Genomic DNA, 27,539 nt, shown 5'->3' on the forward strand with positions numbered 1-27,539 from the left:
AAATCTCAGGTATTTATGCATTTCCTATTTAAATTCCAGTTGTCACAATTTTGGATTACATTTTTGTGTCGATATTTAACATTGAAATTGCCTATGTAAACATTACAAAATGTAACAGACAAGATAGGATCTACTGGTCCATCTACATAATTGTGAGGCCTTGTGCATCACAATATATACACTCCCATCACCACCTGAAGGTGTTAGGCAAAATAAAGATCAGCTAGAAAACCAAGCTCATAAGGGGAAAAAAAATTCTGGAAAAAATCTTCTCTGATCCCTTAAGCAATGAGAACTGGTTCGCTCTGGCCCTGATGAATGTTATATTTTACCTCCCTTTTATATGAGGTTATCTCCGCCTTGCCTGAAACAGGTTCAGTTCAGTTCAGCGGATCAGTGTTCAATCAGCATATAGAATGGAAATCCTGTAAGAAAACAGTTGCCCTTTTCAATGTTATTGCAGTTTCAGACCAGTATGTTATTTTCTGAAGATTTTTCCAACTGCCTGAAAGGGTGGTAGAGGCAGAAACCCTCATAACATTTAAGAAATATTGGGATGTGCACTTGCGATGCCATGGCATACAAGGCTATGGGCCTAGTGCTGGAAAATGGGATTAGAATAGTTAGGTACTTGTTTGACCAGCGCAGACTTGATGGGCCGAAGGGCCTTTTTCTGTGCTGTAGACCTCCATGACTCTATGACTAACTCCATCACCATATTACAGGCAACAAAAATACCTACAACCTACTGCCCATGGACAATGCTGCAGTTAACTTACTGATCATTTTTTAAAAGCACTAACTGTGGGACATAATAGCATCTCTCACAATCTTAGTGATCTCTGCTGGCAAGTGTGTTATAGTGGACATTGAATGAGACAAGGCTTGAGGTTTGGCCTGATACTATTCATGGCTAAATAACCTGACAACATTTACTAGCTAGCCCCATTCATGAAAAAAAAGCGTCTGTGAGCCAAGTGACAGAGGACTGTAAGCCAATGTCTGGTACCCCAGTATGAATGAGTACTTTCAGGAAAGCAGGGACGGACAAATGGAACACAGTACCAGGGATACATTTAACGTGATCCTGGTATGACTTTGCGTCGCTTAAGTTAGATCAGTTCCATAAACAGCATTTAAATTCTATCTCTCAAGCCATTTTATTTTTATAAACACAGAAATAAGTTAGTCATCAATAAATCTAATAGGGGATTCAGAAATTTCCTTAGCCAAAGAGGGTAACTTGGAAAGTTAACTTAATCCCTGGGGATTGATGAGGCGATTAGAATAATTGCAGTTAAAGGGAACTAGATGAGCCCATAAGGGAAAAAGAAATAGAAAGATATGCTAATGGCGTGTTACAATTCACTCAGCGAGTCTGAGTTGCTGTGGCAACATACACTTCTACACGCATGTTGTAGCCTGGACTTATGGATAGTCATGGTAGAGGCTCCAACGTTCTTTCTATCACATGGCTGACCAGGAATATTTCCCGTTCTCACTGCCTGCCATTGACCCAAGTAGGAAGGATTTGCAGGTCGATACTCAGCCCGTTTGGCCGTGTTATAAACGCACCTTCCTTGGCCATCAAGTCTAGGTGTGGGACTGGAACCCAGAGCTTCTGGCTCAGAGGTAGGGATGCTACCCACTGCATCACAAGACCTCCTGGATATGATGATAGGATTAGAAAAAGAGGGCTGGTAGGGGAAACTTGTGTGCGATAAATGGCTGCTGAGCTGAATGGGCTGTCTTTATGCTTTAGAATCTAAATCGATGTAATATCTAAAGAAAAATCTCCTTTGTATCTTTGTTTCAGTTACTTGACTTACATTCTCACACTGAAGGCCACACATCCCCTCACACCTGGAAGCTGCTGGCTGTTCTTGGAGGGATCTATGTTTTCTTCCTGTTGGAGAAGTTATTCAACATATTAGTTAAAGATGATGATGTAAGTATTTTTCATTCTAAAAAAAATATGTACAATCTGAGTATAGGCCCAAATCGCCTTTCTCTTTTGCACAATTTGCAGAGTTACCAACTATAGCTTTCCGAATTACCTTAAGGGGTGATTAACAACATGTAAATGTTCAAAGGAAATCCTGTTCAATTTTCCATGACCCGTCAAAAGTGATTAACTGAAAACTCCTGGTTCACTTTTAACACCATAATTCATTTTATATATCCCTGAAGGAGGATCATTTCCATCAGTACTTATTTTTATAAGCTTGCTAATCACGATACACTGGATTTAATAGGATGTCATGGTCCCTGTCCCCTGACTAAAAAGTCAAGGTGGGGGAGGGGTCGAGCCAGCCCACACCCAATGTCTGCTCCACAGACATTTAACAGCCAATCGACCCTTAATTGATTTGCACCTAGCTAAGTGAAGCCCCACCTCAGGTAGCTGCCAACCAACGAGAGGCTGGCAGCTCTCGAGTAGTGGCAGCACCATCAGGAGCTGTGGCCAAACTTTGCAGTTCCACAAGACAATATTAGTGGTTCCACAAACCAAAAGGCCATGTCACATGAGTCCCACCTCTTCACACTGTCTTTGACAAAGCGTTTGTATCCCTCGTCTGGGTCCCCGAGATTGTTAAATGTCTCAACCATTAAGAACTGAAAGGAAGGTTGCGGGACCCTTTGTCTTAGATGAGTAGGTTCTGGTTGGCTAGTCTGGGTTATGAAATACAGATGGCCTTTGTATAGCTCTCTCTGAATTTGGTCTGTGCAGGCCATCGTGAGAGGGTTCATTAGTGTTGCTTCAGGGATAACGAGGTGTGAGTTTCTCCGATACTGCCAGGTAATTCCTTTTGTTCAGGGTCACACACAGACGTAGATTCAGCCATTTTAGGTCTTTGTCAAATTTGAAATTGTTAGAGATAGCAATGAGCATATCTCTATATATTTTTATTTTAAAAAATTATACAGGGTGAGGCCTAAGTCTCTCACAGACATGAAACATCTGGTGTTCTTACAACCCTACAAATGTGTCAAATAGGCCTTTAAAGTATCCACAGTAGAAGCGTTAAGCACTTGACACCTCAACTTTCTGTTGCAGTTTGATACAATTGAATGGTTTAATAAACCATTTCAGAGACCATTAAGAGTCAACCATATTTCTGTAGGTCTGGAGTCATAATTAGGCCAGACAGGTAAGGACAGCAGATTTCCTTCCATGAACGACATTAGTGAATCAGATGGGTTTTTTTTAAACAACAATCCAGTAATTCTATTAGCACCTCCTTTAGTCTATATCACTACCATTAATGCTCCCTTTGTCTTGTGTCCATGGCATCTTTGTCAATCTCTCCTTAGCTCCCACTTATCCCTGACCTTCTATCTTGCTCCACCTGTTCAGCCCCCTCTTATACAGTATAAAATCCATTACATTTCTATAGTCATAGGGGCTCAAAATGTTAACTGTTTCTCTCTCCGTAGATGTTGCCAGGCATGCTGAGTTTTTCCAGCATTTTCTGTTCTTATTTCACTATTCTCAATCCTTCATGGAACTAATATATGGTGAAGGTTTGCAGAAATTGAACAGGATTTCACCCAGGGTACTAATGAATAAGTACTGATTCTTCACACTAGACACCCTGAGGAAATTTCCCTGGTTGAGGTGTCTCTGGATATCTGTTCCTTGTGTTATATGGAGAAACATTCCCTGCAATCACAGACGTGGTAAAACAAATCTTGAAGCGACAATTGAATACTGTTCTGTATTTTGTTTACTGAGAGACCTAACTGAATGGCGAAGATTTGCAAAGTGTGGCCCCAACACAGCTGGAAACAAGAGAGGACGTGTTAAATCAGCAAATAGTTGCTCAGTGACGCTAGCTTGGGTACTGAAAACTATCTGACTGTAGCAGGAAGAAGGCAAGGCTATAAATGATCCCAATAGTAACTGGGATATTAGTAAAAGTAATCCTGAGAATTATGGAGCTCCCTGAATTCAAACAATACGGCATGCAGTGCATGATACAACTGTGCTGTGCTGAATTCCAGACCCTGGGTTTCATGGTCTTCTGTATCTGGTTGCAGGACGAACACGATGACCATCACTGTGACCATGTGCTGGCCCTTCAGGCATTTAAAGAAGGGCAAAAGAACAAACAGAAGAAAAAGCAAACAATATCCCAGGTGGAACTGGTAGGTGTTGCAAGGAGACCGACACTGAAACTCTAGCCAGTGATTTTCTATCTCCCCATTGCTTTCTTTCTCGCTCACTAACTTGGGATAAACTGTCCTCCTTGATCAGATGAGATAATGGACACAAAGGAAATAGGAGTCGAGGTAGGCCACATGGCTCCTTGTGCCTACTCCATCATTCAATAAGATCATTACTGATCTGGCCTCAACTCCACTTACCACCACTTTCCCCATTACTCCACCCCCGATAACCCTTGACTCCATTTTAGATCAAAAAATCTGTCTAACTCAGCTTTGAATATATTCAATAACCCAACCTCCACTGCCTTCCAGGGAAGAGAATTCCCAGGATTAACGATCCTCTGAGAGAACAAATTCCTTCTCATCTCTATTTTAAATGGGAGGCCTTTTATTTTTAAACTATGCCTCCTAGTTCTATATTTCCCCACAAGGGGAAACAGTCTCTCAGCATCTACACTGTCAAGCCCCCTCAGAATCTTATATGTTACAATAAGATTACTTCTCATACTTCGAAGCTCCAACGAGTATAGGCCCAATCTGTTCAACCTTTCCCCTTAAGACAACCCCTTCATCCCATGAATCAACCCGGTGAACCTTCTCTGAACAGCCTTAAATACGAGCATATCCCTCATTAAGTAAGGAGACCAAATCTGTACACTGTACTTCAGATGCAGTCTCACCCTGTATGATTGTATCAAGACTCTCTACTTTTATATTCCACTCTCCTTGCAATAAAAGCCAACATTCCTAATTACTTGCTGCACCTGCATGCTAACCTTTTATGACTCAGGTACAAAGAATGCCAGATCTCCCCATACCACGGCATTCTGTAGTCTCTTTGCATTTATTTTGTTTTTCTATTCTTCCTACCAAAGCGGATAACCTCACATTTTCCCCCATTCACTAATCAATCGCTATCCCTTTGCAGACTCCTTTTGCCCTCCTCACAATTTGCTTTCCCACCTATCTTTGTATTGTCAGCAAAAATGGCTGTCCCTTCCTCCAAGTTATTAGTATAGATGGTAAATAGTTGAGTCCCCTGCTCACTAATTGTCCAACTAGTTAGTTTACCGGCCTGAAAGTGACCCATTTATGCTGGCTGTCTGTTTCCTGTTAACCAATCCTCTATCCATATATTACCCCCATACCAGGAACTCTTATTTTGTGTAGTTATCCTTTTATGTGGTATCTTATCAAATACCTTTTGGATCCAAATACATACATCTACTGGTTCCCCTTTACCCATAAATCTTGGTGGGGATGCTGCAAATTTGGATGTTAAGGCCGTGCCCTTCCCTGAACCCCTTTCAGGACTGCTGCTGACTGCAATTTTCCTGCCTACTGCACACAAATGGTGCTGGTGGTTGGGGGAAGAGGGGTGACAGAGCTAAAATGAATTTTTCTTCTTTCCACTTCAATTACTGGTGTTGCTCAGGCTGAAGTTTAGAAAGTGGCAGGACCCCAAAGGAGGGAGAGCCTTGCAGGCATTTTCTTTCCTCCCAATGTGCGCTGAAGGACTTGGTCTCAGCCTCAACCGGTGTTGCAACGCTGGCTTCCGGAGTCTTGCTATGCCTAGTTAATGTATCCCAACCTGGAAGGATGAATTGTGTTGCGGGTCAGATAAGGAGGGACAGGTAAAATTTGATCCCAATGAACTCCACCATCATGAAGATAATTCTTTCCCATCTTTTCTTCTCAATGTCTTGTTCCCCTTTTCTTTTCTTTGAACCTTCCCTTTTTTATTTTTCATGTTTCTTTAATTTCCTCTTTTCCCTTGTATTCCAGCTAGATAATAACCACTTGTTACTGTTTCCATGTTTAGACAGCCTCTGAAGCATCCCTGGAAACTGATTCCTGTCAACATTCCAATAAAGGTTAGATTGCATAAAAGGCATAAAAAATGGAAAAATTTCAATTTTATCAGATCGACAACATATTGAATTTAAATGGCCTCAGTCTTACTGCCACTGTGTCACCATAACTTCACCAGACTTGCTTCAGAATTCCCACAAAGTTATGGCAAGACAGAGGAATAAGGTCAGAGGAAATTCAGGACGTTTGTTTTAATTATTTTCAGACATCTCTGACTTGAAAGTCAGAGTGATAGTAATCTCAGGCAGTAGAATTTATATAAAATTACATAGAGATTACAACATAAAAGCATGCCATTTGGCATACTTGTCCATTCTCTGTGCTCTGTCTGTATGAGTGCACTTTCGGTGAGCTATGTAAAACTGTTTATATCCAGAGCTACTTTGCATTATTTACCAAATATACCAATCTGTGAAAAGAACACAATGATACGGAGGAAACTTTTATCCACTCACCCTTAAAATCCGACAAGCATCCCCTTAAATGTTTATTGGACCTCCCAGCTACAATCTCTCAGCTATTAGAAAATCCTGCTACTGAAAGAAGTAATGAATCAAGTGGAATAAATGTGCAATTTAAATAAATCATAATTGAATGTTTGAAGGTACACATCACATGTTGACTTTTCTTTCCCCACAGGGTTGAGGGTGCTTCCATATATGATAGTGATTGGTGATGGTATCCATAACTTTGCAGATGGGCTGGCTCTAGGAGTAGCCTTCTCTGTCTCCTGGAAGGCAGGACTTGCCACAACGCTTGCGGTCTTATGCCATGAACTTCCTCATGAAATGGGTATGGATTTATGAACATTCTTTATGTTACAAGCGGAATGGGAGGAGTACCTGACCTATCAAGCACCACTGCTTCACAGGCCGTACCATTAACCTAAGTGTTTAATCTTCATACCGAGTGGCCAATTGTGTACCTATACTTCTAGTACCCAGAATAAAGGATAAAATCCGCAGGGTCTTAATGCTGTCGACCTGGAGTTCCCTTACGTGAAGATGGGCGCTGGTCCCGGTGGATGTCTGGAAGTTCTCACCAACTGGTCTCAGCTTTGCAGGTCCAAACACAGACTAGTTACACTCAGATGAGGGTTCTCTGGCTGCAGGTTGATAGTCTCACACAATTTTAGGCAAGGTGGAGAGAGGGAGCCAGCTAGGGTGGCCTTTCTTCCCCAGTTTGTTCCCCAACGAGACTGAAAGCAAAACCACAGGTTTCAAACTTAAGGTTTGTCTCTGCCATGTGATTGCCTTTTGGTCTTCCAACTTTTCATTAATTAAAATTTCTTTGCAGTTCAAAACAAACAAACAACTCCTTCTCAAATACCATATAGGTCTGGTGATTTCTTGGAAGAGACCTGTGTGTTGACAGTTCCGAAGTGAACTTATGACCTTCTTTCAAAAAAATGTAGAATAGCATCCAGACGAGCTGATCATGCCATGTCCTTACATTTTGTAAAAGAAAAATTCAGTCTTGAGAGATATGATTTTAACATTTATTACAAGAATTATCGATTATCACAAGATAATTAGAATAAGAAAGGTATTCCTGATGGTCTTAGTTTACCTATCCAGAAACTCCTCCATTGCAGCACTAAGTTGAGGTTCCACGTTTCTAATTCAAATACTAAAATGGAAAATAAGTAATAAATGTTTAAATACTAAATGGAAATAGATATGTGGGGAGCATCATGTAGTTCCTTGTGCTTTGCTAGAAACAATAATATTGTTATTACACTGAAATAAACAGAAACTTAAAACACAACGGTGTATTTCACAGGAATCAACCTAAGCAGAGATACCTTTTGGGCGTGGTAATAGGTATTAAAGTAATGCTCCTCAGAATCATTCAATTGTCCTGATTCAAACTCTGTAGACTCCTTTAAGATGTATTTCCACCCATTCCTATTCTTGAATTTCCTGTGAAATAGCTAGCAATTCTCAGGTCCCTACAGACTGACCACTAATGGGAGCGTGAGTGGCTAAAAGTGAACCTTCAGATTTTCAACTCTGCTCTCTTTCAAAGCACCTAGTCTTTGCTTCTTACCTACTCACATACACCAGTTAAATCAGCAAAACCAAGATTTGGAATTTAATGTAGTGGGTAACCAGTGTATTGTGCCTCAAAGCAGTAGAAGGTACCTTTGCCCCACTGTTACACATTATACATCTTGGATCTTCCTGTTTCTAAAACCTTGTGTGTGACCTATTCCAAATGACTGTTGGCTCCTCTGTCATGCACTTTTCTTAAATTAAAAACATTCAACTCCATGATCTGTATGATTGTGAGCAGCAGAAAGTACGGCCATTTTTTCTTAACAAAGGGACTCATTTTCATTCCACTCAACTCTTCCCATTAGGTTAAATTTGAAACTCATTCATGGAGATGTGGAGGCTATCATTACAACCAGCCGTTCTGTGACATTCTATTGTAGTCCCACCTTCAAAGGTTCTCAAGTCATCCCTAGCAACACTGGGTCAACAGCACTGGAACAGAGGAATAATGTTCCAATAAGCATTAAAGTGTGTACTTTAAACAAGCTGCTATTCATTGGCCCAGTGCACAAAGAAAATACATCTATGCAGTTAAGATAATATCCTATGATATTGTAGCTAAATATGAGTATTGTTTGAATCTCCAACCAATGCACCACCAAAGATTAATTTATATGTCGTACATCCTGTTATTTTGAAATGGTTTGCGTAACCCTACTATTACTGCTATTATCTGGAATGGTCCTTTTAAATTCAGAAGCTTTTCCCTGCCATTCTGAGACTGGTTTTGTTATTCTACATTACCATTCTAGAACAGTTGTATCAGCAGCGGCTCAGTGGTAGCATTCGCCTCAGAGTCAGAAGCTTGTGGGTTCATAGTCTCATTTCTGAGACCTGAGTAAAATACCTAGGCTGACACTCCTCGTCCAGTACTGTCTTTTAGTTGGGATACAAGGCAGCAGTCCCATCTTCCCTCCCAGCCGATTGTAAAAGATCTCAGTTGAGGAACAGCAGGAGAGTTCACTTGGTATAAGAACTGACAATGCTGCAAACACTCAGCAGGTCTGGCAGCGTCTATAGAGAGAAACATAGTTAATGTTTCAGGCTGGTGACCCACTGTCAGAACTGGGTCTGCTTAGAGATGTAACAGTTTTTAAGCAAAAATAAAGATCTGATTATAATCTATGACCCCTTTATTTTTGGATTGGTGGTAATCCTGCCATCCCTTTTAAACTTCTCCTAAACACATATTTTCTTTACTTGTTCCTTACCATCTCCTTTTGCCTTGAACTCTCATTCCTTTGGCTATTTAATATCTCTTACCTTCCACCATATCTCAGACCTTCCTATTTGTTCTTTCCTCCTTTCCTCCCCCGCTCCCCTACCTTCTGAAACCGAAACAACATTCTGAATGATTTGTGCCAAAAAAGCGAATGGTACCCCATTCCGAGTCAAAGAATGTCACTGAGATTTAGCACACTTAAAGAAATGTTCCAAGGTGCTTGTGTATTCGATGAAAGGGTACAAAATGTTATGCCATCATTGTATATCACCGTTGTATTGTTATATAATTCAGAGTTAGGAACTATATTGTTATGCACATGTATACATAAGTATCTAGGATGCCACACACTCACTGCTGCACTATAATTTGTGCACCAAACTAACAATGTACCGTTCCACAGCTCATGGTGAGATTTGAGGAATACATTCAAAGTCAGCTCCTGCACCTGTAAAAATGGTGCAATTATTTTGAATTTCCGGGAAGCAGAAGGCAGACTTTCATGGATTCTCTTGACAAAAATAATGAGTTTGTCCTCCCTTGCACTGTAGGTGATTTCGCAGTTTTGTTGCACTCTGGTCTTTCGATGAAGAAAGCTGTTCTCCTGAACTTTGCCAGTGCCTTGACTGCCTTTATTGGACTCTACATATCATTAGCAGTTGCAACAGATGAGGCAGTACAGCAATGGATATTTACTGTAGCGACAGGACTCTTCCTATACGTTGCTCTTGGAGATATGGTAAATATACCATTATGAATTAACATTTTATATAATTATTGCTGCTCATGTTTGAATGTGAATACAATATGTGTAATTAAGGATGTACACCTAAAATACTGACCCAGCCGATATCTGGTAAATCAGCAGACATTACATGACCCCTTATAGCCTGAATAGCTTAATCTCACACTCGGTGATGTCACACCAGGTGATGCCTTCCCCCCTTATTAGGCCTTGGAGTGAGCTAAACCCAACATGTAGATCTCTTTCCACAATTCCTGCTTGAAAGCAGGTTGGACAGTGGTAGAAATAAGAAAGAAGATCATGCTGCCTCACTAATCTTAAACTTCCGCATCACATTCCAGCTGGTAGGTTAATGTAAATGGCAATGGCCAGGTAAAGCCTGGCTGCTTCTCCTTCCACTGATGTCAGGTACTGATGGGATAAAGGTTGGGTTTTCTCTGGGGTCACAGTAGCAAGCCCACTAAGTCGCGGATGCCAGGAGTTGTGGCCTCCTCTCCTCCCATATAAGCCCCAAACTCTATGTTGCTGAAGGCCCCAGAGTGGGTTGGCAACCTTAAGCGAAATAGTGTTTGAGACTCTTCTAAGGCTTTTCCCTTATATTCTGGTGCTGCAGCAGGTGTCCCTCTCCAGTGTGACAGGCCCACTCACTTATTGTACATAACTGTACTAGATAGCAGTCTTTTTGACAAAACCTGGAGAGTACATAGGACCTACTTATTTCAATTCTGGCATCACATCCAGAACAATTTATGTAACTATTCAGAGAAATGAATGAACTTGAATGAATTGAGAAATGTGGGGCAGACTGGACCCCATGGGCAGAAATTTCTCCCCGTCGGGTGGGTGGGGGGTGGTTTGCGGGGGCCGGCGGGAGCGAGTGCAAACCCGATCGGTGTCCCCGAGCGGGTGTGTGCTGCCATTTTACCTGGGTGGGCCAATTGAGGCCTGCCCAGTGTGACGCACACCCAGAAACGCTGAGTGCTCCCTGTGCGGGCGGGGAGGATTCCCTGAGTCAGGGCCTGCGCTCTTTTGCACATGCGCGTGAAAGAGCTGCCTCAGGGAGATGAATTTAAGTTTTGAAAAATGTCATAAAGGCAAAAAGAAAAATTTTTTTTAAGGACATCTCCCCTCATGTGAAACTGTCACATGAGCTGGGACATGTCCATTAATTTTTTTCAAAATTTTTTTAATGTAATTAATAAACCCTCCATGAAATTTCATCCCACCCGTGGATGAGGTTTCATGAAAAGTGCGAAGGCCGCTCTTCGCCTGCCCCCCGACGGCCAGCATCCTTAACAGCTTTAATTACTTTTGTAATGGCCTTAATAGACACTTTAACAGTTCCGCTGGCTGCGCACCCATCAAGATGACAATTTAAATGACGCGCAGTGACGTTGGGACACCCACCCAACATCACCATGTGTCATTCAATGCACCGGCGAGCAGGCCCCGTGTTTCTGTTCTGTTTCCACCATATTATTGCTACACCACCGCAGACTTGTAACATTTGGGGAAATACTCATTAACATTACTCACAGGGGGTCTTCTAATCTCTTAATTTTCATGCCTGTTCCTCTATGTTTATCCTTCTTTTGAATCTGAAATCTCTCTCTCTCTCTCTGTTTCTGCCTGACCTTTGTGTTTGACATTATTTTGTGTTTCTGTTCCTCCTTCATGGTTTGTACCAATCTTCCTCTCTCCCAAAGCTATCTCTCAAATTCTTTCAGCAAACTATTCTTTCCATTAATCTTTGTCAAGTCACACACCCCATCCCTCGTCTCTCTTATGTTTCCTGTCTCACATATTGTTTTCTCTCCTTCATTGTTCTCTTTCTTTGGCCTGATCTCCCGCTTTCTGCTATGATAAGACCATAAGACATAGGAGCAGAAATTAGGCCATTCGGCCCATCGAGTCTGCTCCGCCATTCAATCATGGCTGATAAGTTTCTCAACCCCATTCTCCCGCCTTCTCCCCGTAACCTTTGATCCCCTTACCAATCAAGAACCTATCTATCTCAGTCTTAAATACACTCAATGACCTGGCCTCCACAGCCTTCTGTGGCAATGAATTCCATAGATTCACCACTCTCTGGCTAAAGATGTTTCTCCTCATCTCTGTTCTAAAAGATTTTCCCTTTACTCTGAGGCTGTGCCCTCAGGTCCTAGTCTCTCCTACTAATGGAAACATCTTCTCCACGTCCACTCTATCCAGGCCTTTCAGTATTCTGTAAGTTTCAATCAGATCCCCCCTCATCCTTCTAAACTCCATCGAGTATAAACCCAGAGTCTTCAAACGTTCCTCATATGTTAAGCCTTTCATTCCTGGGATTGTTCTCGTGAGCCTCCTCTGGACCCTCTCCAGGGCCAGCACATCCTTCCTGAGATACGGGGCCCACTTTCTCACTGATCACTCCTTCTAGTTCTCTAGTTCCCTCTACAACCTTTTGCCCTGCTTCTAGTGACCTAATTTTCCTCATTACATCTACCCACATGTCTAGTATGGTCTAAGGAAATAGAAAACAAGGCACTGTAAGATCAGGGTTAGGACCAGTACAGGCTGGAATCGCGAAAGTAGTGGGACAAAAACAATTAAATGACTATATGACTGAAGAGGAGGAGGATCAGGTAATGGGTTAGGGAGCTAATGGCAGGCTGCAGGAAAAGGGCAGGGTAAAGCCGTAACCTGACAAGAAAAGTAAACCTTGGCCGGGATTTTACAGCCTACCCCGCAACACGTTTCCCCACCCCGGTGGATGCAGCGAGCCATTTCAATCTCCATTCAGTTTGACAGGAACGTAATATCCCACTGGGCGGGAGGGGCCATAAAATCCTGGCCCTTGTCCTGGGAGCCAAGGTCAGCTGGGAGATAAAGAAGGGGAACAACAGTGACACCTACTGTTGGCAGACCTGCACTGCAGGATTATTAATGCTTACATATAAGGCAAGCCAGGTGTCACTAAGTATCAAGACATGACAAAAATCATGACACATGGCAACTAAGACATGTGATAACGGAAAGTGTACACATTGGCAAAGAAATTTTTACATTAGATAGATATAAAAATGAGAAAAGGGGATGAAGAATGGATGTTCAACCCTTAAAACAGCCTTTTCAACTGGCAATGCACGTTTTAACTATAATAATAATAAAAACAAAAAAACTGCGGATGCTGGAAATCCAAAACAAAAACAGAATTACCTGGAAAAACTCAGCAGGTCTGGCAGCATCGGCGGAGAAGAAAAGAGTTGACGTTTCGAGTCCTCATGACCCTTCGACAGAACTTGCGTTCGAGTCCAAGAAAGAGTCGAAATATAAGCTGGTTTAAGGTGTGTGTGTGGGGGGCGGAGAGATAGAGAGACAAAGAGGTGGAGGGGGGTGGTGTGGTTGTAGGGACAAACAAACAGTGATAGAAGCAGATCATCAAAAGATGTCAACGACAATAGTACAATAGAACACATAGGTGTTAAAATTAAAGTTGGTGATATTATCTAAACGAATGTGCTAATTAAGAATGGATGGTAGGGCACTCAAGGTATAGCTCTAGTGGGGTTTTTTTTTATATAATGGAAATAGGTGGGAAAAGGAAAATCTTTATAATTTATTGGAAAAAAAAAGGGAAGGGGGAAACAGAAAGGGGGTGGGGATGGGGGAGGGAGCTTACGACCTAAAGTTGTTGAATTCAATATTCAGTCCGGAAGGCTGTAAAGTCCCTAGTCGGAAGATGAGGTGTTGTTCCTCCAGTTTGCGTTGGGCTTCACTGGAACAATGCAGCAAGCCAAGGACAGACATGTGGGCAAGAGAGCAGGGTGGAGTGTTGAAATGGCAAGCGTAAACTGGGCGACCGCTTTGCAGAACACCTGCGGTCTGTCCGTAAGAATGACCCAAACCTCCCTGTCGCTTGCCATTTCAACACTCCACCCTGCTCTCTTGCCCACATGTCTGTCCTTGGCTTGCTGCATTGTTCCAGTGAAGCCCAATGCAAACTGGAGGAACAACACCTCATCTTCCGACTAGGGACTTTACAGCCTTCCGGACTGAATATTGAATTCAACAACTTTAGGTTGTAAGCTCCCTCCCCCATCCCCACCCCCTTTCTGTTTCCCCCTTCCCTTTTTTTTCCAATAAATTATAAAGATTTTCCTTTTCCCACCTATTTCCATTATATAAAAAAAAACCCCCACTAGAGCTATACCTTGAGTGCCCTACCATCCATTCTTAATTAGCACATTCGTTTAGATAATATCACCAACTTTAATTTTAACACCTATGTGTTCTATTGTACTATTGTCGTTGACATCTTTTGATGATCTGCTTCTATCACTGTTTGTTTGTCCCTACAACCACACCCCCCCCCCCCACCTCTTTGTCTCTCTATCTCTCCGCCCCCCACACACACACCTTAAACCAGCTTATATTTCAACTCTTTCTTGGACTCGAACGCAAGTTCTGTCGAAGGGTCATGAGGACTCGAAACGTCAACTCTTTTCTTCTCCGCCGATGCTGCCAGACCTGCTGAGTTTTTCCAGGTAATTCTGTTTTCACGATTTAACTATGTTGGTCATGGGGCAATAACCTTGGTTTGGAAAACAGTTCTCATTTTATTTCCCCTTTTCCTTCAGCTCCCAGAGTTGATGCGAGCAAAGAGCAAAAATCCTTGGATTCTATTCCTTCTGCAAAACGTGGGATTACTTGTCGGTTGGGTCATCCTACTCTTATTGTCACTTTACGAGAACCAAATCCAATTTGAATAGAGCAAGGACGTGCTTTACTCCAAACATGTATCTGTTGGGACAGTTTGTGTAGTTCTCTTTTTAATCTTCACTTCAGCACAGTGGCCTGTGGTTGCAAAACTGGTGGATTGAATGCACTTATTGAGTAATATTTCATCAGCTAACTCAATTTATATATTTTTTAGAAGTGGGGCATAAAGATAAAGGCAGAGAGGCTGCCACCCATAGTGGGTAAAACATCAGTGATGTCCTCAATGAGCAAATAATTAAATGCCTAGAGAAACAGGGGATACCAAGAGGAAGTCAGCATGACTTTGTGGAAGGTCGTTTACATCTGACAAACCTATTACAGTTCTTCAAAGTAATAGTAGATGAAGAAAACTGAATAGGCATTCAGCATTTCCAGTTTAGCAAAGCGTTTGCCATTGTAAATTTACTGAAATGTAAAAAAAAGGGTAACTGTACAAGGGTGCTGCATTTTTATGTGACTGGGGATCGGTGCTTGAGATATCACGTTTACAGCATGCAACTCTAAATGATTTTCTAAATGATTTTTATGAAAGATTTTAGAGACAGATATATGGCAAACAAAGACTCAGCTCTGAGTCAGGGATTATGGGACGCTAGAGGAGTGCTAAACTGTTGGAGGTGCCGTCTCTCCTCTCAAGCGGACGCAAGAAATCCCACATTATTCCAAAAGGGAGCCAGCTGGCTGATATTTAACCCTCAACCAACATCACTAAAAAAACAATGATCTGATGCTGGTGATGGGATCTTGCTGTGTGTAAGTGTGGCTGCTGTGCTTCCTAAAACAATGACTACACTTCAAAAATACTTAATTGACTGTGAAGTGCTTTGGGACATCCTGAGGCCATGAAAAGCTCCACATAAATACAAATTTCTTACCTATAAAACGGAGGTGGGTGCTCTTAATGGGCATATGATCTCTTAAAGCAGGTTGTGCTATGTTTCAACAATTGCTTGGATTGGCCTTTTCTAAATTTGCACTATTTTCCCACTAGTAGTAATTGGCAGGAATATAGGAAAAGAGGAAGCCAGTCAGCCCTTGGGGTGTGCTACCACTAGAAATAATGTGGCTTTACAATTAGCATGAGTGATAATAAAGAGATGCTCAGTGTTCTGAAGTATCAGAGGTAGAGTGGGTATCACCGAACTCAGTGGACGGAACCTTCCAGTCCCGCCAGCATTGGGAACCTTGGTGAGCAGGGTAACGTAATGTGTCGGGAGACCAAAAATCAGCTTCCTGATAGTGGGATGAACTTCAACAATCAAGTTCTCAGGACTTTAAAGGTGGGTTAAAGGAGGGCTGAGCTTCCAGATGTTGGAAAGCCTTTTTGGATGCATTAATATGACATACATAGAATCACAGAACTGTTATGGTGTAGAAGGAGGCCATTCGGCCCATTGTGTCTGCACCGGCTGTCTGAACATTTTAATTTAGTGCCATGCTCATTAAAAGACCACCTTGTCAGAATTAAGTTCCCCCTCCAAATTAAGTTCCCTGCCATACTGAAATTAGAAAGTTCACATTCACAACTGCGCATAAGTGGTGTGCGCCAGGTGAGGTAGATTAACGGTGAGTTGCCGCTGCATTGTCCTCTTTGGTAGCATCTGTAAATGCCAGACTATGCTTGAGACCAGGAGATGGCAGTGGAAGTTGCATGGAGGATGATCAAGGAAGGGAGGAAGGGATAGCGAGGAAGGGTGGAGCAGTGGCCGGGCAAAGGTGGAAGAGATAGCGCAGGCTATCTGGGCGCCATTTAAATATGACACCCAGACCTCCAAACCCCATGAGGTAACATGAGGCTAGGATGGTGACTCCCTGCCCATCCCACCGTGAGAATCGCCGAGCTCCTTGTGGATGTCTACGTAATGAGCTGGACAGTGCAAGATCACACGTGGTCAAACTTCCACAGAGCAAAATCACTCTCACTGCCTCGCCCGCCACTGAACTTAGACCCCAGAATGGAAGATTCCAGCCAGTCAAGGAGGTGGCTGGACAAACTGTACAGCGAGCATGATGATAGTTCCTGACCAATGTTCGGAGTTCCCTTTCATGGCCAGCAAGATGTGACAGCGATAACGCCAACTGAAGTTGCTGTTAGGCCACCTGCACATTAGCTAACCCAACTCTCAGAGCTATTCACCAATGAGCAGAGCTTAAATTGTGTGTTTTCAGATGGACAGCGCAGGACTCCAAATAGCCAAAAAGGCAGTCCAAACAACCACTCCAAACAACTACTGTGCCTAAACTCCAGGCAATAATTATTTAAGTTGACCACCTATACATTAAGTGATATTGACAGGTAATGTTATTTCCACTGGGACCGACAAGCTGTAAATTTTCTGTCATATTGAGGGTGCAACACTTTATAACCACATATGAGTATTTAATCTATATATGTTGTGAACTTATCTTTGTTATTGATTTGGTTAGTCACTACAGAGAGGCAGTGTTTACTTTTCTGAAGAGTGCCATTTTATCTCTCTACTAAAATAAACAACATACCATTATTTCTTTGTAATACTGTTGTCTTCTGTTCAACAAATATCATGGATTAGCGGGGAAGGGTGTTTACTGAACAATCACATGGGATAATCCCGAACGTCATCCTGGGGGTTACCATTCACTGAAAAAGGAACTGGACTAGCCATATAATTACTTTGGCTACAAATTGTGGAATTGTGGTACAGTAGCCATCACTGAGGCATGGTTGAGGCAGGGGCAGGATTGGCAGCTCAACAATCTGAGATATAGAATCTTCAGGCCACACAGGGGAGGAAGTAAAAGAGGAGGAAGCATTGCATTATTAATTAAGGAGTCAGTTACTGCAGTAAGGAGAAATGATATCTTGGAGGGGGCATTGAATGAAGCTTTGTGGGTAGAGCTTAGGAATAAAAACGGGGCAGTCATATTGTTAGGTGTTTATTATAGACCCCAGATAATCAGCGGATAATTGAGGAGCAAATATGTGCACAATTTGTGGAGGTGTGTAAAAGCAATAACAATAGGGTAATTATATTAGGTGATTTCAACTTTCCCAACATTAATTGGGATAGACATAGTGTTAAGGGCCTGGATGGAGTGGATTTCTTGAAATGTGTACAGGAGAACTTTTTAGGTCAATATGTAGAGGGTCCAACAAGGGACGGCGCAGTGCTGGACCTATTTCTGGGAATGAAGCCAGACAGGTGGCTGAGGTGGTGGTGGGAGAGCATTTTAGTGATAGCGACCACAACATGGTACAATTTAAGCTTGTTATGGACAAGAAATAGACGAGTTGCAAAAAATTGTTTTGGATTTGGGGAGGAGAGGATTTTAGTGAAATAAGACAGGATCCGGCCAAGGTAGGCTGGGAACGGCTACTTGTGGGGAAATCTACAGAGGAGCAGTGGGGGGGGGGGGTGGCGTTCAAAAGGGAAATGGGGAGGGTACAGGCTCAACATGTTCCCTCTAGGCTGATAGGAAGGAGTAACAAGCCCAGAGAACCATGGATAACCAGAGATATTCAGGATATGATGAGAAGGAAAAAAGAGGCTTTTAGCAGGTACAAGGGGAACAAATCAGCGGAGGCATTAATGGAGTACAGAAAGTGCAGGGTGGAGCTTAAGAATTCAATTAGGAGAGCAAAGAGGGGTTATGAGAAAGCTCTGGCTGGTAAAAGTAGGGAAAATCACAAGGTATTCTATAAGTATATCAATGGGAAGAGAATAACCAAGGAAAGAGTAGGGCCCATAAGGGACCAAGTGGGCAATCTATGGGTGGAGCCAGAGGACATCAATAGAGTGTTGAACGAATACTTCACATTCGTCTTCACCCAAGAGAATGAGGCTGAAGGTATCGAACTCGGGGAGAGAGACTGCGAGGTTCTTGAGCAAATTGATATAGGGAGTGACAAGGTATCAGAGGTGTTGGCAGGTTTAAAAGTGGACAAATCTCCAGGTCCAGACGATTTGTGTCCCAGACTGCTGAGAGAAGCAAGGGGGGAGCTCACAGGGGCTCTGATCCAAATTTTTAATTCTTCTCTGGCTATAGGGGAGCTTCCAGAGGAGTGGAGGACAGCTAATGTGGTTCCGCTATTTAAGAAGGATTGTAGAGATAAGCCAGGGAACTACAGTTCAGTGAGTCTCACGTCAGTGGTAGGGAAACTATTGGAGAAAATTCTTAAGGAGAGAATCTATCCCCACTTGCAGAGGCAAGGTTTGATCAGGGATAGTCAGCTTTGCTTTGTCAGAGGGAGGTTATGCCTGGCCTAAGAAATTTGATTGAATTTTTTGAGGAGGTGAACAGGTGTTTAGATGAGGGTAGTGCAGTTGATGTAGTTTATATGGATTTCAGCAAAGCCTTGGACAAGGTCCCACGTGGGAGACTTATAAAGGAGGCAATACAGGGTATTTTGATAAGGTGGATTCAAAATTGGCTTAGTTGTAGGAGACAGAAGGTGATGACAGAAGGATGCTTTAGAGACTGGAAGCAAGTGTCCAGTGGCGTACCACAGGGATCTGTGCTGGGTCCCCTATTATTCATCATTTATATAAACGACATAGATGACTATGTGGGGAGTAGGATTAGTAAGTTTGCGGGTGACACAAGGTCACACAAGATTAGCCAGGTGGTTAACAGTGAGGTTGAGTGTCTTGGGCTACAGGAAGATAGAGACGGGATGGTCAAATGGGCAGATAAGTGGCAGATGGAATTTAACCCTGAAAAGTGTGAGGTGATACACTTTGGAAGGTGTAATTTGACAAGGAAGTATTCAATGAACGGCATGACACTAGGAAGTTCTGAGGAACAAAGGGACCTTAGCGTGTGTGTCTATAGATCTCTGAAGGCAGAGGAGCATGTTAGTGGGGTGGTGAGAAAGGCATATGGGAACTTGCCTTTATCAATCGAAGCATAGATTACAAAAGTAGGGAGATCATGTTGGAGTTGTAAAGAACCTTGGTGAGGCCACAGCAGGTGTACTGTGTGCAGTTCTGTTCACCACATTATAGGAAGGATGTGATTGCACTGGAGGGGGTGCAGAGGAGATTCACCAGGATGTTGCCTGGGATGAAACATTTAAGTTATGCAGAGAGGTTTGATAGACTTCGTTGTTTTTGTTGGAGCAGAGAAGGCTGAGGGGCGACCTGATCAAGGTGTACAAGATTATGAGGGACATGGACAGGGTGGATAGGGAGCAGCTGTTCCCCTTAGTTGAAGGTTCAGTCACGAGAGGACATAAGTTCAAGGTGAGGGGCAGGAGGTTTAGGGGGGATGTGAGGGAAAACTTTTTTACCCAGAGGGTGGCGATGGTCTGGAATGTGCTGCCTGGGAGGGTGGTTGAGGTGGGTTGCCTCACATCCTTTAAAAAGTACCTGGATGAGCACTTGGCACGTCATAACATTCAAGGCTATGGGCCAAGTGCTGGTAAATGGGATTAGGTAGGTAGATCAGGTGTTTCTGACGTGTCGGTGCAGACTCAATGGCCGAAGGGCCTTTCCTGCACTGTGTGATTCTGTGAAAAGCAGGTCAGAGGTGATGCATCCTGCGACGAGTAACTCACCTCCTGACTCCCCAAAGCCTGTCCACGATCCACAAGGCACAAGTCAGGAGTGTGATGGAATACTCTGCACTTGCCTGGATGAGTGCAACTTCAACAGCACTCAAGAAGTTTGTCATCATCCAGGACAAAGCAGCCTGCTTGATTGGCACCCCATCCACAAACATTCACTCCCTCCACCGCCGGTGCATAAGATGCACTGCAGGAACCCACCAAGGCTCCTCAGACAGCACCTTCAAACCCGTGACCACTGCCATCTAAAGGACAAGGGCAGCAGACACATGGGAACATCACCATCTGGAAGTTCTCCTCCAAGCCACTCACCATCCTGACTGGGAAAAGTATCACTGCTCCTTCACTGTCGCTGGTTCAAAATCCTGGAACTTCCTTCCTAACAGCACTGTGGGTGTACCTACACCACAGGGACTGCAGCAGTTCAAGAAGGCAGCTCACCACCATCTTCTCATGGGCAACTAGGAATGGGCAATAAATGCTGGCCTAGCCAGCGACGCCCACATCCCAAGAATAAATTTAAAAAGACTTTATATTATTAAATTTTCCCTTGGTTATCTGAAGTTCCAAACTGCACTGCAAGCTCTTCACCCTTGACATGTTTCTTCTGTTGAAATTAAGATTTATCACAATGTTTCCCAGCCTAACACACACTTCCCTCAGGGTTTAAAACTACGGATCTCCTTTCCCCTTTCTGTCTTCCCCTCTTCTAACAATCCACATGCCTTTAAAACTCAATCCAGGCATCAATTTACCACTTACATGGGAGATTTTCCTGGATCTCTGCCTAGGCTCATTGAATTGTTTGGGCATAGTGAGTTTCCTTCCATGTAAATTTTTATAATGTTCCATTAGTTCCTGGTTTTTTGTCTTCTCTCCCACTCTTCTCTACCTTTGTACAGCTAACCCAGTGGTTACTTCAAAACATTGTAATTTTAAATTACATTTTTATGCTCCTCCAATAAAAGTTTAAACATTCACACAGTTAAAAGACATGATATGACTTTACTATACACAAAGCAAAGTCCTGGCATAATAACACTAGCAAACTCATCAAACTAACCCTTTGCATTCCGATTCATTACAGTTTTGTTTTATTTACTCACTAATGGGACGTGGGCGTTGCTGACTAGGCCAGCATTATTATTAATGTTGCAAATGCTGTGACAATTGAGTGCACGCTTTAGTTGTGATTAAGAGCAGCTCTTACTAATTGGGGAAAGGTTAAGGCACATATATAAGAACCAGTTTCCACCAGTTTGGGAGAACTATGCAGAAAGGAAAAGCAGTCTACTTATATTATACGGAGTTTTGTGAATAAACCTATGAAGACAGACTGGCTCCAGCTTCTTCCTTTGCCAGATGGATGTTCACTGGAGTAATATTTATTGCCCACCCCTAGTTGCCCATGAGAAGATGGTGGTGAGCTGCCTTCTTTAACCACTGTAGTCCATGTGGTGTAGGTACACCCACAGTGCTGTGAGGAAGGGAGTTCCAGGATTTTGATCCAGTGACAGTGAAGGAATGATGATATATTCCCAAGTCAGGATGGTGAGTGGCTTGGAGGGGAACTTGTATTTATTCAATATATCTCAACTGTTAGTGGGATCATGCTGTACAAATTGGCTGCCATGTTTTCCTACATTATAATGGTGAATACGCTCAATTGGTTGTGAAGTACTTTGGGAAATCTGGGGGATATGAGGAAGATGATAGTTAATGCTAGATCATTGCCTTTATTTTGGAACAGTTCAATTATAGTTTTTTAATGAAAATTTGTGCCTTTTATTGAGTGTTTCATCCTTGTTTTTCATCCTTCACTTACGAAATATGAATGATGGGGTCTTCCTTTATTCCTTGCTTACTTAAACACCTCCTTCTGCTTCTCCATTTGACTGAGGTTATCTAGGCAAACTAGTCACATGCATGAAATCATACTGCTGTGCAAAGTCATAGAACAGCTCATTAGTAAACAGAGGACCATGCTCTGACACCACAATGTCCAGGCAATGTCATGCGTTGTGAACATTCTTTTTAATGATGTAATGACTGCCTCTGCTGTAATGCTGTGCAGTCTACTCACTTCAAGCCATCTGGAGTAGTAATCAGTGACAATTAATGAAAGCTTTGCTTTAAACACAAATAAATCCATTCCCAGGCACTGCCATGGCCTCGAAGGAAAAGTTGGAGGTACCTGTGGTTCACTCTGCTGTTGGCTGTTCACTGAACATGTAAGGCAATTTGTGATTAACTCTTCAATAGAGTGACTGATGCCTGGCCACTAAGCTGGCTGCTGGGCTCTTGCTTGGCATTTCGCTATTCTTAAGTGACCTTCATGGATTTTATGGAGAATGTCAAATGAAAGTGTTTTAGGGATGACGAGTCTGTCATTACAAGCTAAGAAATCATCAATGAGAGTGAGATATTTTCTCTGTTTGAAGTGTTGGTGAAGTACAGGTTGTTAGCAGTATAATCTGGTTATCCATTCTGGCAATACTCTTATTTGGATGCATTCATCCTGAGATCTGGAGGGAAGCAGAGGTGCAATCTCATATAGAGTACGGATATATATATATATATATAGGCAAACCCTAAAGAATCTCCAACTAGACCTCAAACATGGTGGCAGCGGGCAGAGCGTAAAGACCCTGAAATACTTCAGGAGAAAACTGCAGATTTGAAAGACCTACAAACCCTTGGAATGAGGACAAGCAGAAAAAAGGACTAAAAGATCAAAAGGACTCACCTGTTGCTTACTCCATGGCAATGCCTCGGCCAATCAGGGTTGACTTGCCAACCAATCAGCACCCTTTGCTCCTGTCGTATAAAGTTGCAGTGATGGTTTGAAAATTGGCATTCTTGCAAGACGAAGAGCATTGGCAACATGTCCCTCTTGAATTAAGACATGTGCCACCGGTTTTTTTTTTAAATAAGGGAGAAAGTTCCATGCCAATGATTGGCCGCTGCACAGCATGAGGGGCGAAGCTATCACGTGGTCAAAGAACCGTTGCGCACTCGGTAAAAGGCGCCAACAATCACCCCTTCCCAACCGCGCATGTCCGTGGTCGGAACCCGCGCTTAAAAAACAAACGTCGCGGTACTTGGAAGACGCTGTGTGATTGGTCGACAACCATCCCCGTGACCTTTGGGGTCACCATCGCGAGATTTCGGCTATTAGGCCCCTCCCCCTTCCCGGCAGCTGAATGGCGGCGGTGCCGGTGGCTCCTGGTGTGGGGATTGTTATCAATGTTCCCGCTTTAATCGGCCTCGGAGAAGCTTCGAGAAAGGCCTTTGTCTTATTTTTAAGCTGAGCGAGTCCCTTCGGTAAGCGAATAACGTTTTAGGCCCGACAGGGAGAAGAGCCGCGGCCGCCCGCAGCAGCCGGCAGAATGCGTTGATGGGAGATGCCGGCGCCGGGACACAGGGAGCACCAGAGGGGGGCGGGGGGCCTTTAACCCTGGGCTCATCTGTCCAGCTGGGAGCCCAATAACCTCCCAAACCTGGGACCTGTCAGTGACCTGTTCACCTTCCAAATTCCAGGTTATTCTATCAATAGAGGGAATCCCACAAGCTCTCGGTTAACTTGCCAGGATAGAAACACGTATTAACTCCTCAAACAGCGCTGTGGGTGTACCTACCCCAACATGGACTGCAGTGGTTAAAGTAGGTGGCTCACCACTACCTTCTCAAGGGCAATTAAGGCTGCACAATAAATGCTGGCCTAGCCATAGATGCTGACATTCCATGAACGAATAAATTTTTAAAAAAGGAATGAACCCTGGTTCAATCTAGAGTCATCCAGATGGCAGTGTAGTGGTAATATCACTGGACTAGGCAGTCAGCAGCCCAGGCTAATGCTCTGGGGACACTGGTTCAGATCCTGCCACGGTAGCTGGTGGAACTTAAATTTTATTCATGAAATCTGGAATTGAAAGCTGGTCTCGTTAATAGAAACTATTGTCAATTGTTGTAACAACCCATCTGGTTCAGTAACATCCTTTAGAGAAGGAAATCTGTCATCCTTCGGAGAGCTGGTGCAGACACAATGAGCCAAATGGCCTCATCCTATACCGTACTGATTCTGTGATTCCTTGCCTGGTCTGGCCTGGCATACATGTGAGACCCGATCCGCAGCAATGTGGTTGGCTCTGAATTGGCCAAGTAAACCACTAGGTTCAAGGGCAGTTAGGGATGTAAACAAATGCAGGCTTTGCCAGTGATGCCCACGTCCAATGAAAGAATGTTGTAAGTCCCATGTGATTCCTCTTCTTCAGAAGAGTGATATTTGAATCAAAACATTAACTCCTGTTTTTTCCTGTCCAGTTGCTGCCAGGCCTGCTGAGTTTTTCTAACACTTTCTGTTTTAACCTCAGATTAACCTGTCAGTTTAGGCTCCTTTATTAATTCCATAAACCCAGGTTGCGCTGTCATTCTGTGGTGATTCAATTCTTTGCAGTTGAGCTGGTGCAAACTCGATGGGCTGAATGGCCAGCTTCTATGCTGCATTATTCTGTGATGTATTAACCCCTCAAATTCCAGGTTAATCTTTCGGTGTGATGACCTAGTGACTGCAGCCAGCAGGGTTTTTGGGGTTAACAAGTTGCTGCGGAGTGACGGACAATCTGGTCATTTAAATAATTGGCTGGTGGAATAGGCAAGCCACGTGGTAGAGAGTTGTGAAGGATACATTTTAGTAGGAAGAATAAGACAAGGCAATATAAAATAAAGGAATGTGGTTCTAAAGTGGGCACAGGAGCAGAGGAACTTGGTATATGTGCAAAAATCATTGAAGAGGTGGCAGGTTAGTTTGAGAAAGTGGTTAGGAAGGCATACGGGATCCTGGCTTTTATAAATAGGCATCTAGTGTATAAATCAAGGAAACTTTATAAAACACTGGTTCGACCTCATCTGGGGTATTGTGTTCAACTTTAGGCACCACACTTTAGGGGAAGAATGTGAGAGTAATAGAGAGCTTGTGGAAAAGATTTTTGACAATGGCTCCTGGGATGCAGAACTTCAGTTGCGGAAGCTGAGGTGGTTCTCCTTAGAGAAGAGAAAGTTGAAAGGAGATTTGATAAAGATGTTCATAATCATAAGGGAGTTGCATTGAGTAAATAGGAAGAAATTGTTCCATCAGTGGAAGGGTTGAGAGCAGAGCACTACCTTGATTTAAGGTGATTAACAAAGGGAGCAACTGCAACATGAAAAAGTATTTTATGTGGTGATTGTTTAAGATCTGGTATGCAATGCCAGAGAATGTGTTGGAGGAAGAGTTAGTCTTTGCTTTCAAAAGTGAACCGAGGACAAAAATTTTCAGGGCTTTGGGAAAAGGGTGGGCGGAGTTGAACTTGAGATGTTCTTGCAGAGAGCCAGCACTGACACAGCGGGTTGAATGGCTTCCTACTGTGCTGTAACTGTTCCATGGTTGCAGTTGTCCCTGAATTACATCAGTGAGTATACTCATTAACTGCAGAGTGTTTTGAAAAATCCTTCATATGTGAAAAGTGCAATACAAATCCTCTGTTTTATTTGGAGCATCAACTCCATTTAGTACTGAAAAGTTTTTGAGGTGAGTTTTTAACCTGGTTGGTGGCTCCCAGTGTTGGTTACTCAAAGAGTCATTAAAGATGTTGAATGTTTATTCAAAGTTTGCACAGCCTTGTCATCACTAAGTTGTCCCCTTCTCCTATTGTACTCTCGACTTCTTAATTTAAAAATGAGCAATATTTTGCTTTTGCAGGAATTGACAGTATGTATGCTGTGTATCGTCAAACGCACCCCCCGACGGGGATTGAGTTTGCTATCTACTGCAGCTTCTTTTCGAATACTGAGCGAAATCTGGTGGTGGCTGGAACATCTCAACTGCAGGTTTACAGATTGATCCATGATGCAGAGGTGAGTTCCGGTGGAAATTCAATATATTCATTATTTGTAAGTTTGTAACCAATGCTTGCAAAAAAACGACCTGCTCCAGTTTTTCTCTAGCTACCTGAAGACGATCACTCACTTCTAGAGCACTAGGCCACAGCCATCAGCATCCTTGCGCATTGTGAATGGTTAAATTGACAGGCTGTTCCATTGCAGAGAGAGAGAGAGATGCAGCTAAACATCTATTTTCACCAGATGTTAACATGCTCGCTTTACAGCAGGGATCACTAGATTTTTTTTATTCTTTTGCAGAATGTTGGCATCTTTTGAAAGGCAGCATTTATTGTCTGTCCCTAACTCCCCTTGTGAAGCTGATGGTCACTCGGCTTATTGAGCCGTAGCAGTCCGTGTGTTGATGTTAGAGAGGGAGTTCCAGAATTTTCACCCAGCAACTGTCAAGAAATGATATGATTTCTGGATGGTGTGTGACTTGCAGGGGAACTTTTCAGGTGGTGATGTTCCCCTGTGTCTGCTGTCCAGGTTCTTCTAGGTGGTAGAGGTCTGGAAGATGTTGTGGAAGGAGCCTTGGTGAGTTGCTGCAGTGCATCTTGTAGATGGCATACACTGCAGCCACAGTGTGCTGGTAGTGAAGAGAGTGAATGTTTTTTAAAAGTGATGGAAGGCGTTCCAGCCCAGCAAGCTCCTTTGTCCTGGATGATGCTGAGCTTCCTGAGAGTTTTGTTGGAGCTGCACTCAACTAGGCAAGTGGAGAGTATTCCATTTTGGTCAACGCAAAACTGAGGTGTCGACCATTTGAAGCTATAACACAGGACTACTTGCATGCCAAACAGTGGAAGCAGCATGTGATAGACAGTGCTAAGCAATCACACAGCCAACAGATCAGATCTAAACTCTTCAGTCCTGCTACGCCCATTTGAGAATGGTGGTGGACAATTAAACAACTAACTGGAGGAGGAGGCTCCACATCGTCAATGAAGCCAGAGCCCAGCACATCAGTGCAAAAGATAAGGCTGAATCATTTGCAGCCACCTTCAGCCAGAAGTGCCGAGTGGATGATCCATCTCTGCCTCCTCCTCCGGAGGTCCCCAGCATCACAGGTGCCAGTCTTCAGCCAATTCGATTCACTCCACGTGATATCAAGAATAGGCTGAAAGCATTAGATAGAGCAAAGGCTATGGGCCCTGACAATATTCTGGCAATAGTACTGAATACTTGTGTTGCAGGACCCGCTGTGCCCCTAGCCAAGCTATTCCAGTACAACTACAACACTGGCATCTA

At 43.2% G+C, this 27,539-nt stretch overlaps 2 protein-coding genes across 3 annotated transcripts in view; both read left to right on the top strand.

The window, feature by feature from the left end:
• slc39a4 (solute carrier family 39 member 4) overlaps positions 1-17,308 on the top strand; it is a 55,175-nt gene extending 37,867 nt beyond the window's left edge. For both annotated transcript variants that reach the window (XM_041183358.1, XM_041183357.1), the window contains exons 7-12: positions 1,817-1,948; positions 4,042-4,149; positions 5,993-6,044; positions 6,682-6,834; positions 9,873-10,060; positions 14,686-17,308. In XM_041183358.1, the coding sequence (XP_041039292.1) occupies positions 1,817-1,948; positions 4,042-4,149; positions 5,993-6,044; positions 6,682-6,834; positions 9,873-10,060; positions 14,686-14,817 (765 nt within the window). In that variant the 3' untranslated portion in view covers positions 14,818-17,308. The remainder of the gene's footprint in view (positions 1-1,816; positions 1,949-4,041; positions 4,150-5,992; positions 6,045-6,681; positions 6,835-9,872; positions 10,061-14,685) is intronic.
• A 6,252-nt stretch (positions 17,309-23,560) lies between these two features.
• cpsf1 (cleavage and polyadenylation specific factor 1) overlaps positions 23,561-27,539 on the top strand; it is a 119,849-nt gene continuing 115,870 nt past the window's right edge. The window contains exons 1-2 of the mRNA XM_041183754.1: positions 23,561-23,696; positions 26,113-26,267. Of these exons, the coding sequence (XP_041039688.1) occupies positions 26,124-26,267 (144 nt within the window). The 5' untranslated portion in view covers positions 23,561-23,696; positions 26,113-26,123. The remainder of the gene's footprint in view (positions 23,697-26,112; positions 26,268-27,539) is intronic.

Source organism: Carcharodon carcharias, chromosome 3 (genome assembly GCF_017639515.1).
Source record: "Carcharodon carcharias isolate sCarCar2 chromosome 3, sCarCar2.pri, whole genome shotgun sequence".
NCBI lineage: Eukaryota > Metazoa > Chordata > Chondrichthyes > Lamniformes > Lamnidae > Carcharodon > Carcharodon carcharias.